The 13,729-nt window shown below is 43.5% G+C and overlaps 1 protein-coding gene across 3 annotated transcripts in view; it reads left to right on the top strand.

The window, feature by feature from the left end:
• The window catches only part of PDE6C (phosphodiesterase 6C), a 60,077-nt gene that overhangs the window by 22,823 nt on the left and 23,525 nt on the right, over positions 1-13,729 (top strand). For all 3 annotated transcript variants that reach the window (XM_032491295.1, XM_032491294.1, XM_032491296.1), the window contains 7 exons: positions 1,895-1,942; positions 6,020-6,169; positions 6,757-6,900; positions 8,200-8,268; positions 12,364-12,510; positions 12,753-12,860; positions 13,440-13,549. In XM_032491295.1, the coding sequence (XP_032347186.1) occupies positions 1,895-1,942; positions 6,020-6,169; positions 6,757-6,900; positions 8,200-8,268; positions 12,364-12,510; positions 12,753-12,860; positions 13,440-13,549 (776 nt within the window). The remainder of the gene's footprint in view (positions 1-1,894; positions 1,943-6,019; positions 6,170-6,756; positions 6,901-8,199; positions 8,269-12,363; positions 12,511-12,752; positions 12,861-13,439; positions 13,550-13,729) is intronic.

Genomic DNA, 13,729 nt, shown 5'->3' with positions numbered 1-13,729 from the left:
TTGCCAGTTGCCATGTTGTTGCTCCACCGTGGGGATTTCAAGCTTCCAACAGTTTAACAACTTGCTCACCAAATTCCTGAAGATCGAATCATCAGGTGAGTAGGGAGGAGCAGGCTTCTACACCCACTACACTAACGCTGGGGCCCCTCTGGCACAAGAGAAGTGCTTTCTGAGAGTGGTTGAGCCATGTCAGCTATTTTTGTATTACTCTTACAAAGCAAGTGTGAAAATCTTGCAAAGTTTTTGTTATTAGATATAGCTTAGGAATTTAAGGATTCATTTGTGCTATGCATTAATTTTATGATCTAAATTGAGTAACATGAACTGATTGGCTGAGCATCCTTTAGGTGTGTTGTAAAGAGGCAAGAAGCAGTTTAGTTCTCTTTTTCTGACCTTTCCATCGACAATATCTGTTTTAGTCCAGACTTTTCAGGCCTCCAGAGAACATCTACAGTCGGGTCAAGGTCCTAGAGACCAAGCTTTTTACTCAATATCCAAAAATCCTCTCTCCCTCCCATCTCTTAAGTTTATAGGTCAAATTGAGTCCAGCTTGGTTTGATCCTGTATTGAATGCTTCCAATTCTACAAATGTAGTTCTACAAACTAATTTTCGTTTTTAATGTCTAATGTTTTCAACTCTAAAAAGTCACTGAAGTCTGCTGTTTTGCATTCAGAGCTGGGATTTACTGGCTTAGTGAGAACACTGTGGGCATGTGTTCCCCTAAGTCCGGCGAGGCCCAGCTCGCCCGAAAGCCTGACTTTACTCTGTTAAAAAGGGTTTGTGAGAAAATTATCAAGGGAAAAGTTTGAAAAAGCTAAAAGGAAAAGTTTCAAGCAGTTTAGAGGAGTGTCAAAAATGTACAAATAATTAAGATTCAAATTGCAGGTCATTTTTATTATCCAGAAAATAGCATTGAAAGATTCTTGGAGGCCCCATCTCTTAAATAATTAGGTTAGGTCATAGTGAATATTTACCTTGGTGTCCCTAAACGGCTGTCTGCCTTTTGCTTCCTGCACCTTAGCCATCTTCTTCCACCCAGATCCCATATCAGAAAAAAAAGAAAGAAAGGAAACAAAAGGAAAGAAAGAAGATTGCGGCCACACTTTCCCTGGGCAGAAAGGCCTTTCTCTTAGCTTCCTCTTCTTCTTGGTCTGAAGAGGTAGTTGCTTTCACTTTGGAAGAAGAATCCTTAGAGGCTGAGAGAGTAGGAAGGGTCAGAGATAGGACTAAATGTCATCCAATGACTTAATAGCAGAAGAGAAGCTAACTCTGTTACCCACCCAGGTCTCTTTAATCAATAGCAATTGGTAAGAGGCCAAAGGAGAAATTCAGGCAAGGCTTTATTGGGACTCGTGCTGCTGCAGGAGGGATGGAAAACAAGAAACAGGTGCCCTTGTTCGTTTGCTACAGGGTTGGGGTTGGGTGGGAGGGGCGAGCTGGTTCCTTAAATGGGGTGAGGAGAGGGGTGGGTCAGTGGGTGGGGCTGGAGGGGTGGCTTAGGTGGTGCCCTGTGCTGGGATCACGTCAGCACCCTGCTTTTGCTCCAGACGCCTCAGGAATGGCAGTGGCCTTTTTTGTATCTTACTGTAATTTGCCCCCAGCTAACCATGCAGGTAGTTATTTTTAGACCCCTAGAGCTGCTTTGTATTCTATTTCTCAAGGAGACGTTTGCTCAGATGCAAGCACTTGGGGGTAAAGGGTCCCAGGTCCCAGCCTGTCTCAGCTTCAGTGTGCTGTTAGCAAACTTGGCCTTGCTGAGGGCCCGGGGTGAGTGGTTTGCCTGTGAGCAGAGGAGAGCTAAGGAGGAAACCCTTGCCCCCGCGTTCTTTCTCATTCTGCTTTGTGGCTCCACCAGGTGATGTTTCAGCACTTTTGTCTCCTCTTGCTTTACAGATCTGTAACATGCTGAATGCCCCTGCTGATGAATACTTCACGTTTCAGGTAACTGCCCTCTGCCAGGCCTCACCAGACAGTTAGGGGAGGAAGGCCAGCTCTGCCCCTGCTCCGTCCCCAGAGTCGGCCTATGCTCAATGGTGACCAGGAGGCACTGGACGGGGCTTCTGTCCTGCTCACCCTGGCTAGCTAGGCTGGTGGCCACCAAGGGGCAGGTTCTTCAGGGAAGGAAGGAGGGGGGTGAGTGAAGGGGATGGGGTGGGGGTGGTCACCCCAGAATTTGATTGGGGGGAGGTCCTGCCATTTCTCCATCCTCTCCCACCCCTTGTCATCTAGTGCCTAAAACGTGCCTGGCACATCAGACGTGTTAAGTAAATGTTCTCTGTATGAATGATTAGCTGGATACATCCTCCCACCTGGATTCAGCCCTTTCCCGGTCCTTCCCTGCAGTTTATTGAAGCTGTTAACAGGGAGGAAAAAAAAACCCCTGCTTGTTGGGTTCTTGGGGCCTCTCTTGCTATCAGACTCTTGATTTTATCTTTCCTCCTCCAACATCCAGAGATCCTCCTCCCACCCCCTACCTACCTGACTGCAGGGGATGAACTGGCATTTGGCCTGGCAGCTTCTCCTTCTCTGCTTTCTGGCCCTTGCTGTACTGAGTCCTGTTTTAACAAATATCCAGTTGGAGCCCTGCCCCAGACAGGAGTAGAGAGTGCCCTCCCGGTGGGGACCACTAGCGTCTGTGTTCTAGTCCCTCACACAGACACCCCCCAGGGCCCCACCCCTGCCCACGTGGTGAAGCCAGCCTGGGGGTGCGGGTGAGGGGTGCGCCCTCAGCAGAAATGGCCCAGGCCCAGCCCCAAGAAGCCTGCACACTTGCTCAGTTACAGGGCAGGTTTCCCCGGGCTCTGCCCGCTCGTCCCTCTGCTCACTGACATGGAAACATGCAGACTCCTTGTGCATTTGCTCCAGCTCCTCCCTCCTTGCAGCCAAAGGCTTAATCCTGACCCCTCTATGGCAGCTGGGTGCCAGGAAAGACCATAGGCAGGAAAAAGGGGACAAGGACTCTCTAAAGTGTCTGAACCTTAAAGTCAATGTCTAAACAGGGAGGGCAGGAGAACTGGCTGTGCTCTGAGGTGTAAGGGCCTGTGGCTTCCATGGGAGCAGCCCCACAGGGGCTCTGACAGCATATAAACCTCCAGCCCCTAGGAATTTCCCAGCTCCCCAAGAAACATCAGTGTGGTGCCCATAAAAACTTGGTTCTCAGGCCTCTGCCTGTGGGAAAGATGACCGTCCAATGGCGGCTGGGTTCAGAAATCAACTGTTAGCGCCAAGGCTACCCTTCCCACGGGCCGGGACACTAACACAGGCTAGTCCTGGGAGACGCCAGATGGTTCTGACCCCGCTGTTGGCCCTAGGAATCCCTTACAGCCCTGCATGCTTTTCTAGGACTGCACTGGGGTCTAAGACACTTTCCCCTCCTCTGTCTTAGCCCGGGCCCAGGACTGCATCTTGATGGGCTGTCAGCCTCCTCGGCTCCTGGCCCGTTTTCCTTGAGGGCATCAGCCCTGTGGATCATCCCAAGGACCCCTTCCCCACCCAGCCTCCACCCTCGAGGCCTTCCCATACTCTCTCCACCTGCTCACACCCTCCTCTATTCTCACCAGTCTTGCACCCTAGAAGTTTAATGGACAAACCAATGATTCATAGTGAACTACGGTCAGAGCAGACCTGATAAGCCAGTGGTTCTCAAACTACGTTCCTTGGGGGCATGGTGGATCAGCTTCCTGTTGCTGCTGTAACAAATGACCACTTAGTGTTTCAAAGCAGCACAGCTGAGTTACAGTTCTGGCGTCAGAAGTCCAAAATGGGCTAAATTCAAAGTCCTGGCAGGACTGAGTTCCTTTCTAAAGGATCTGGGGGAGACCCTGTCTCATCTTTTTCAGCTTCTGGAGGTGCCTGCATTTCTTGGCTCATGGCTCCCTTCCATCTTCAAAGCCAGCAGTTGCATCCCCCTGACCTTGATTCTGTTGTCATGTCTCCTCTGATTTTGACCCTGACTCTTTTCTACCTCTAAGGATCCTTGTAATCACATTAGGTCCACCTGGAAAATCCAGGATAATTTCCCTGTTTTAAGACCAGCTGATTAATAACCTCACGTCCATCTGCTGGCTTAATGCCTTTTTCCCATGTGAAGTAACTTGTTCAGTTTCCAGGGATTAGGAACTAGACATTTTCAGGGTGCTCTTTGAAGTGGAGTGAGGGGCTCTTTCTTTAACACCAATTAAGGTGATCCTAATTCACAGGAAAAAGCACATAGAATTTCCTCATTTTTAAGTTTTTGTCCTACAACTTTTCTTAAATCTTCTTAAATCTTACCACTTTTCTGTCAATAAGCTCTACTTAATACCAAAATACATGAACATGAACAGGTAACAAATGAATATTTACTAAAAAAAAAACGGAGGCAGTCAGAAAAGCTTATTTTGAAAGCTTTTAAAAAATACATACACAAGTGCTTATGGTTGTGAAGTTATTTTGCACAAAGTTAGTACAGTTTCTATTGATTTTTGTCTCTTGTCCATGTGACGAAATAAGTATATAAATACTTCACAGTATTTTCCAAAAATGAAGACTTTGACTGGTCTTCTTCCCAAAGCTTTGACCATGAGGACTTACGTGCTGAGGTTTGGTTTCTCTGCTTTTCATTCCAAGCCTGAAGACAAGTTCTTCAGTTAATAAGGCAGTTGTTTACTGAGCCCCCGTCATATACTCAGCACTGTCCAGTCACGTATGTGGAATTCAACTGTTTATGAAACAGCTCTTTGGTTAAGATTAAGAAATAGCCCCAAGTACAAAAACCAACAGTTCTGCAGCATTTGGAAATTATCTAAATGCTAAGCTGTATGGTCCAGGCTAGAAGTGCTCATGAAACTCTGAAAGGGAAAAGTTCCACGTGGGTGAAAAAAGAGAAAGCTTCATGGGAGAGGTGAGACTTCACTTGAGTCTCTAATGATGAGTGAATAAGCAGGGGTGGGAGGGAGGAGTGTGGTGTGGTGAGTGCTTGGCTGCCGTTGCCTTGTTGCGCACTGTGCAGGGGCCAAGCCATGGCTCCTGGGCTTCAGAGGGCGTCAGAATTACCTGGGGGGCTTATCTAGGATGCATGCCCAGAGATGATGAAACAAGCTAAAAAGAAAAAAAAATCTGATCAGTTGATCGTTGGACTACACTTTGAGAAACACTCCTGAACTTCCGTGTCTGCATTCCCCACTAGACTGTTACCTGGAAGTTAGGGCCCGTGATTTATTTATCTTTGTACCCCCAGCAACTAGCCCCGATCCTGGCACATCCCAGGGGCTTGACAGATATTTACTAAATAGAACCACACTACAGAACATAAAACGATCTTGATGGATCAGTCAGGAGGACAGAAACTACACTAGGTGTTTCAATAGAGAGAATTTAATATAAGCAATTAGCTAAACAGATGCTGGAGGACAGAAATAGTGAACAGGGAACACTGGGTAACACACAGGTAAGTACTTTCCATCCACAGAGCTGGTGGGGGTGGGGGTAGGCAAAGAGAAGAAGGTAGGGTTGTCCCAATACAGACGCTTGATTCTAGGACACTTAACCAAATGTACTAGAACACTTTTACGTCTGTACAGTCCTAGCCATGTTCTGACACAACATAGGAATTGTGCATTTAACACCCAAAGATTATTCTTTCTTTAAATTAAAAATAAGCCAAGTTGGGGGGCGGAGTTGGCTATAAAGGGGTAGTGCAAGGGAGCCTCATGGTGATGGATGAGGTCTTACTCGATTCTAGGAGAGTTTGCATGTCTCTACACATGTGATGACTTTGCACAGAAATACCCCTACACACCCCCACACATGCACAAATAAATACATGTAAATCTGGTGAAATCTGAATAAGCTCCGTGGAACATACCAGTGTGTGTTCCCTGGTTTTGACAGTATGCCATGGTTATGCAAGATGTTACCATTGAGAAAACTTGGTAAAGGGCACATGGGACTTCTCTGTACATTTCTTTTGCAACATCTTGTGAATCTATAATTATTTCAAAATAATTTAAATAAGCTCATGGTCTTTATTATTTGTAGAAGGGACCTGTAGATGAAACTGGTTGGGTCATCAAAAATGTCTTGTCCCTGCCTATTGTCAACAAGAAAGAAGACATCGTGGGGGTAGCCACCTTTTACAACAGGAAGGATGGAAAACCTTTTGATGAGTATGATGAGCACATTACTGAGGTAAGTGCCATTATGAAATAATGGAGATAGATGAAATTCAGGAAATAATAGAGGATGCATAATTTGTTCTGTAATGCTGTTTTTGAAAGGCAATTAAGACACGAGTCACATAGGGTTGTAGTCAAGATGTTGTCATTTTTTCCTGACTTCCGTAAACTGCACTGTTTTTTGCCAAACTATGAACTTCTGGTTTAATCAAAATTCTTTCCAATACTAGGAAATTGGGGTGGAAAATTTCTCTCTCCCTTCTCCCCACTCCCCTTCTATTTCCCCTCATTCTTGCTATCACCCCCAGCCCTCTCTGATTTTCAGGTTGTGCTTTATCCTACTGTTTGGTTTTTTTTTTTTTTTTATAATTCCTCCCCTCTAATAAAGTATTCATGATACATGGAGCATTTTGAAAAGCAAGGGCTTAGTCGATTTTATTATCTGGGGCTGATTATTAGTGTGTTTTTTTTTTCTTAGATTAAAACCAGGAATGGGTTGTTGATGGTGAAAGGGAGATTGATAGGAAAGCATGTAGATTGCTGTCTACAAATCAATTTTCCTTTAATTTTAGAGAATTGAATCACATTTATCCATTTCAGACTCTCACACAGTTTCTTGGATGGTCTCTTTTAAATACTGACACCTATGAGAAAATGAATAAGCTAGAAAACAGAAAGGACATAGCTCAGGAGATGCTCATGAACCACACCAAAGCTACTCCTGAAGAAATCAAGTCTATTCTGGTAAGTGAGGAATTCAGTTCTAGACAGTGTCTAACCAGCCCTTCTGGAATTCACCTAATTACCCAGAGGTCTGACAAATGACAATAAGTTTAGTCCTGGGCTAAGGAGGAGGAGACAAGAAAAGGAGGGTTGGGGAGAACCTGGGTGGCCCACAGTACACAGAGCCTTACTGAATTTCCAGGCTGCTTGGCTGGAATAGCACTTTTTTAAAAATAGCTCTGTAGGAGCTAGAGTAGTGAGGTCTAGATTGAGTTTTTTTAGCAAGGGAAAAAATACATCCAGAAAGGGAAACATATCAGTCAGCTCTTGCCATGTAATGAATGCTGCATAACAGCCATAACCTCTCAGTGGCATACAACAGTGAGCATCTATGTGTCACTCTTGCATTTGTGGGTTGACCAGGCTTCAGCTGATCTTGTTTGGGCTGGACTCCAAGCTGTGAGTTTGGTTTGCTCTCTGTATCTCTCGTCCTTCTTGCCCAGCAGCTACCGGACAGATGTTCTTATGGTGACTACCGAAGTACAAAGATCAAGCCCATCTATGCAAGCTTGTTTCAATTCTTTACTCACATCTCATTCACTAAAATTCATGTTGGCCCAGATCAATATCATGGATGATGGGGGATCAAAAAGATATTTGCTGGGGGAGGGTATAGCCCAGTGGTAGAGTGCATGCCTAGCAGGCACAAGGTCCTGGGTTCAATTCCCAGTACCTCTATTAAAAAAAATTAACAAATAAATAAGCCTAAAAATACCATCCCTCAATTTAAAAAATTAAAAAAATATATTTGCTAATAGTGTTCTAATTACCACCCAATTAAGAGGAAATACCACACCCCATTATCTCTATTCCTTCTATTTCCCTTCCTTGGGTTTTTTTTCTTTTCTTTTTGATGGTTTTTGGTTTTGCTGGGTGATTTGAGAAGAGAAATTTGATTTGTGAGTTTGAGATGTTGAAGATGAGAACGTCTGGGGAGAATGAAGGGAAGTTGCTATAAACTAATAGAGAAGCAGATGTAAGCCACTCATTTTTCTCCCCTACATGCAAACATCTCATGTCTTTTTTTTTTTTTTTTTTTTTTTTTTTAAGACAGCTACTGTTACATTTTGGGGGAAAAGAGAAGTTACTTGTATTATTTTTGAGAGAAAATTCTACCTAATCAAGTGCTGTAGGTCTTTGTATCCAGAATGCATCTTTGTTATGGGCCTCACCATAGTGTAGTTTATTTTAACTGATTTTAAGAGCAGATAGAAATCGACTTCATAGGAAGTTCACACCTCCATTTCTCTTACATTTTAGAAATTTAAAGAAAAGTTAAATATAGATGCAATTGAAGACTGTGAAGAAAAACAACTTGTCACAATTTTGGTAAGTGTTTTACTTCTATCCTTAATGCCTTTTAAATAAAACAGATTAGGAACTGCATTCTCATTTTTCAAGTAAGTGCTGAGTTTCCTCTTCTCTGGCACCTTTCAAAGCTAAGAAGAAAAGAGATTTCTTCTAAAGAGTGATTTTCTGGTTCCCTTCTTTCTTCCTCTTTGTCCCCTAAAGTCCGATACACAGAGGTAATTTAAAATTACCAAACGACTGCATAAGGGAACTCAGGCACACACTCTAGGAGAACATGGCCTGGTTTATTTTAATGGCTTTGTATTCCACCACGGCCTCCCCAGAAGACATGACAGAATTATAGCAGAACGTAGGCCCTTCTGGAGCCTGGAAGAATTCAGTTCTTTCCTATTGTTGCCGTAAGGCCATCCCTGTTATTTCTAGATGAAATAACTTCTCTTTCAGTCGTTAATCCTGTTTTGTTGTGTCTGCTTCTAACCCCATTCAAACCCGTTTTCTACAGTCTGCTGTTAAACCCATCCAGTAAGTTTTTAATTTCAGAGATTATCTTTTTCAGTTTTGGAATGCCTATTCTTTTTTTCAAAGATTCCAATTCTGTGCTGAAACTTTGCATTGTTTTATCTACTTTATCTCTCTTTTTGTCTATTTTCTTGAATTTGTTGGTTCGTTGTGATTTTAAATTCTCCATCTCAATACCTGACTCACCTATAGGTCTGGTTCTCCTGTCTATTTTTTTGGCACTATATTTCTATTTTATTGAAGTATGGTTGATTTACAGTGCTGTGTTAGTTTCTGGTGTAACGCATAGTGATTCAGTCATATATATATATATACATTTTTTCATAATAGATTATTACAAGATATTGAAAATAGATCCCCATGCTATACCGTAGGACCTTGTTGTTCATCTATTTTATGTATAGTAGTTTGTATCTACTACTCTCAAACTCCTAATTTACTCCTCTTTCCCTTTGGTAACCATAAGTTTGTTTTCTATGTCTATAAGTCTTCTCTGCTTTATAAATAAGTTCATTGGTCTCATTTTTTTAAGATTCCACATATAAGTGATATGGAGTGATATTTGTCTTTCTCTGACTTAATTTAGTATGATAATCTCTAGGTCCATCCAGGTTACTGCAAATGGCATTATTTCATTCTTTTTTATGGCTGAGTAGTATTCCAGTGTGTGTGTGTATACATACCATACATGTACACACACACACACACACACACACACACACACACACACACACACACCCACAACTTCTGTATCCAGTCATCTGTCAAAGGACATTTAGGTGCTTCCATGTCAAATCTATTGTCTCTTTTTACTCTTGAGTTTCAGTCATTTGATCATTTTAAAGCATGCTTCATCCATTTTTTAATTGAAACCAGAAATTGATAAAAACTTGTAGGGGCTCTGGGTGATCTTTCTATTAAGAGGGTCACATTTTCTTCTGATAGGTGAATAGAGTTGGTTTTAGATTCTGTTAGGAATGGTCAGTTTCCATGTTGCCTTTACTACTAGGGTAGAGCCCTTACCAAGAAATATCCAGAAGAGTGTGGCCCTTCTGGGATCCCAGCTGAAAGGCTGGGATATTTACCATGGCCCCTGGACCTTGAATTTCAGAGGTTTTAATACAATCTGATTACAATGGGAATAATACCACGTTTATTTTCCTTATTAACCACCTCATCCTACTGTTTTACTCTGCTCCTTTCTAATCCGTTATATAAATGTTCTTTCTAAACTAAGACATACTGAGTATCTCACCTTCCCCATCCCATCTGTCATGGGCTCTGCCCTCTCGTCCTGGCCCTTGACTCTTCTCCCACAGAGCCAGGGACCTTGGACGCTCATCTGAGGGCCCCGCTCCCAGCCTGCAGAGTTTCATGTCACCTGGGGCTCTTCTACCATCTCTCACTCTTCTTGGCTCCACTCTGAGCACGTTCCCCTCACACCTGGCCCAGAAGACGACCCTTCCATCTCCTCATTTGCTCCCAGCAACACTCATCTTCTGGTAAAACAAAACTTTAATTGGCATCCATGATAGTTTGGACATTTTCTAGTTCTCTATTTAGAGGAGGAAGAGCCTTATATTGGAGAAGCAATAAGATGGGCCAAGAACCAATAGATTTACAAAAACAAAACGAAAAAACAACAGCCTGTTTTGAATGTAAAATATGCCCTAGGCTTGTCTCAAATCCTTGCTGCATAAGACTTAAGAACCCAAGAAACAAACAAGCATATATTTCAGATTCCACATTTGATCAGAACAGTAGGGCAGAGGTGAGCTCCAGCAGGGAGGCTCTGTGGCCTGGGGTACCCCACCCCACAGCCCGCAACTCTCCTCTTAGTCTGATTTGTAAACGGAGTGCTTATTTTCTGTCTCTCCCTGTGAGAACGTGTGTTTCAGGGCAGCGACATGTCTGCTTCCTTTGTTGCTTTGTCCATAATGCCCCAACACAGATAGAAACTGATAAATGTTTGTGGAATGAGTAAATACTAAACGAACAAATGAAAAAGGAAAGCCTTCATGGGTAAGGAATCTGAGAGGGCCTGGAGGGAGAGAGAAAGTGACGAGAAAGAGCAGTGGAGGACATGGAAGATTCTGTGAGAATTGGAGAAAGGAGTTCTGAGGAGTGTTACTAGGGGCCCTGAGTTGAATCCTCTCTACTTGTCTTTGATGCAGACAAATAAAATTGCTACTGCTTTTTCATTAACACAACAAAGACAAAAATGCTACTGTTGTTCCCATTTCCCAGATGAGAGTATTGAGTCTTGTTCAGCCTAGGAGATGCTGCTAATCCCCAATCCAGAACTGATCACTAGTCTCCTGGCTCCATTGCGCTGCAGGAAAAAGATCTCTGCCTAAAGTGGCCAGTCTGAGAGTGGCCTTGGTGAGAAGGGGGCACAGGAGGACCAAGGAGCCCCCTGGAGAGAAGGGCAAGGGTGTGAGGGGTCAGCCCAGACTCTAGGGTTTGGAAACCAGAAACCATAATTGTACCGAAAGAGTCACGTACCATTTGGTGTGGAAATTTGTACAAATAGAGCATGAATTATCCCCTGGGAAACCTTGAGCTTACTGAGGCATGTGACCTTAGCACAGCATTAAGAATTTACAACAGACTCAGTAGATAAATACTCACTGAACTGAATTGCTCGTGCACGCTCACACAGCCCTTCCTACTTCTTTCCTCCCATGGAACTGTCTCCTCCCTGCCTGCCTCCAAATCAGCTGAATATACACCCCTCCAGAACCTCTCCTACTTTACTTCCCCCGGCCTGCCTGCAACTTCTCCCACAGCCCTGGCACTTGAAGCTGTGCTCTGTGAATATTCTAAGCTCTCACCTTTCACTGGTTTGTATTTTATAAACATTTCAATAGATTAAGTTCCTTAAGAACAAGGCCCATATTTTTACTTCCCAGGCCATGTCAATACTCATGTGCCTCATTTACTGTTTTCTCACCTAGTCCTAACTCCTAACAAGCGGCGGGTTAAATGTGATGTCTGCTAGTGTACCAGGACACTGCGGGGGCATGCATGCATGCTTGCATTCATTCATTCATTCAAGAAACATTCACCCAGCATCTCCATGGGTCAGGCACCACAGGTTCTGAGATACAACAGCAAGTAAAACAGACCCGACCCCATCGGTGTGGAGCCCACAGACTAGTAGGAAAGTGTCACTGAACAGGTAAAGAAAACACAATAGAATTGAATTAAGCTGTCATCTACTGTGCACTGAATATTTCTGGAATAGGGAAATAAGAGAAGTTGAGTATTGAAAATGGATTAGGCTACTGCCACTAGACATTTTATTTTGCATCAGAGAAGGCAAATAGCCACTGGGGGCTGATTTGGAATTGAATGCCATCACAAGTTTCTTAATATAGCTGAGCCTCAGTTTCACCATCTGGAAACTGGGGATAATTGTGCAGGTTTGTTGTGAGGATTATATGCATAACCCAGTACTGGGCATGGAGAGGCTCCGTGAATTGCATTTGATATCCTTTTATTGTAATTTTGTTTTATGCCCAGTGTTGAATGTGTGAGACTAAAGGGAAAAAAACGAATGTAATCTGGAATACTTCACGCTTGTTTCAACAGAAGGAGGATCTGCCAGACCCTCGGGCAGCAGACCTGTATGAATTCCGCTTCAGTGACTTCCCCATCACAGAGCATGGCCTGATTCAGTGCGGACTTCGGCTGTTTTTTGAAATAAATGTGGTGGAGAAATTCAAAGTACCCGTAGAGGTCAGGGGGGTATCTAATTTAAAAGACTGTGGGATTCTGTTGCTGCCCTCCACTAAAACTTCCTGTGGTTCAAAAGATTCACTTCAGTTTGGATTTTAAAGTATGATTAACTTCATCCATATATGGGCTTCAACCCTGTAAACAAGACCCAGCCTATCTTTTCAGATAAGCTTCTCACAGACCTTCTAACCTTTAGAATTCATTTCCAAAGTCTGAGAGGTGGTGTCTTCTTTCGGTGGCAGGTCCTTACCAGATGGATGTACACGGTGAGAAAGGGGTACCGTTCCGTCACTTACCACAACTGGCGACACGGGTTCAATGTGGGGCAGACCATGTTCACGTTGCTGATGGTAGGTACCAGCGCCCTGAATCGGCGGAAACCCGCATGTCTTCCTCTTGAGCGTGGTGGGGAATAGGCCCAGTCCATTCTTTTATTTTTTCATTTTGAATAGTTAAAAAATTTTTATTATTATGTATTATTTTTTGGGTGGGTGGGGTAGTTAGGTTTTTTTTATTTTATTCTTAGAGGAGATACTGGGGACTGAACCCAGGACCTCATGCATGCTAATCATGGGCTCTACCACTGAGCTATGCCCTCCCCCCTCAGTCCATTCTTTTACATCAGTAATTTTGGAATTCATGGACACAATCCCATAAACCCCCAAATCCCCTGGAGATGATCCCAAGGAATGTGGGTGGATTATCACTCTGACGTTCATGGACTTACACCCTTAAAGTTCAGTTATCTGCTGGCTTTGGAACTTCCCAGGATGAGCTACAGTCCTCAAGAACTAAAGTCAGCTTGCTCTAAAAACACAGCAGATCCCCTCTGGCAGGCAGGCCTCACTGCGCATGCTGTGGAGGTGTATTCATCCAAGTAAATATATACATACATATATATATATATATATATATTTTTTTTTTTTTAGACAGGAAGACTAAAGAAATACTACACGGATCTTGAAGCCTTTGCCATGCTTGCTGCTGCCTTCTGTCACGACATTGACCACAGAGGCACCAATAATTTGTATCAGATGAAGTAAGTGAACACATGGGGCCATGTGGACATGTCCTGGTGCCTCTGCCTTATTTGTAAATGCCTTCACTCCTTTATTCAACTTTGTTTCAGCACTGATTTTCGACTTAAACACCTGTACACACCTGGGTGACACTCCCCCGGCTCAAGCTGGAGAACGTTTCTTCCTGGGCTCACTACCAC

The sequence above is a fragment of the Camelus ferus genome, chromosome 11 (assembly GCF_009834535.1).
Source record: "Camelus ferus isolate YT-003-E chromosome 11, BCGSAC_Cfer_1.0, whole genome shotgun sequence".
Taxonomy (NCBI): domain Eukaryota; kingdom Metazoa; phylum Chordata; class Mammalia; order Artiodactyla; family Camelidae; genus Camelus; species Camelus ferus.
Note: the sequence above shows the minus strand (reverse complement) of the source record. Positions and strands in the feature narration are given on the sequence as shown.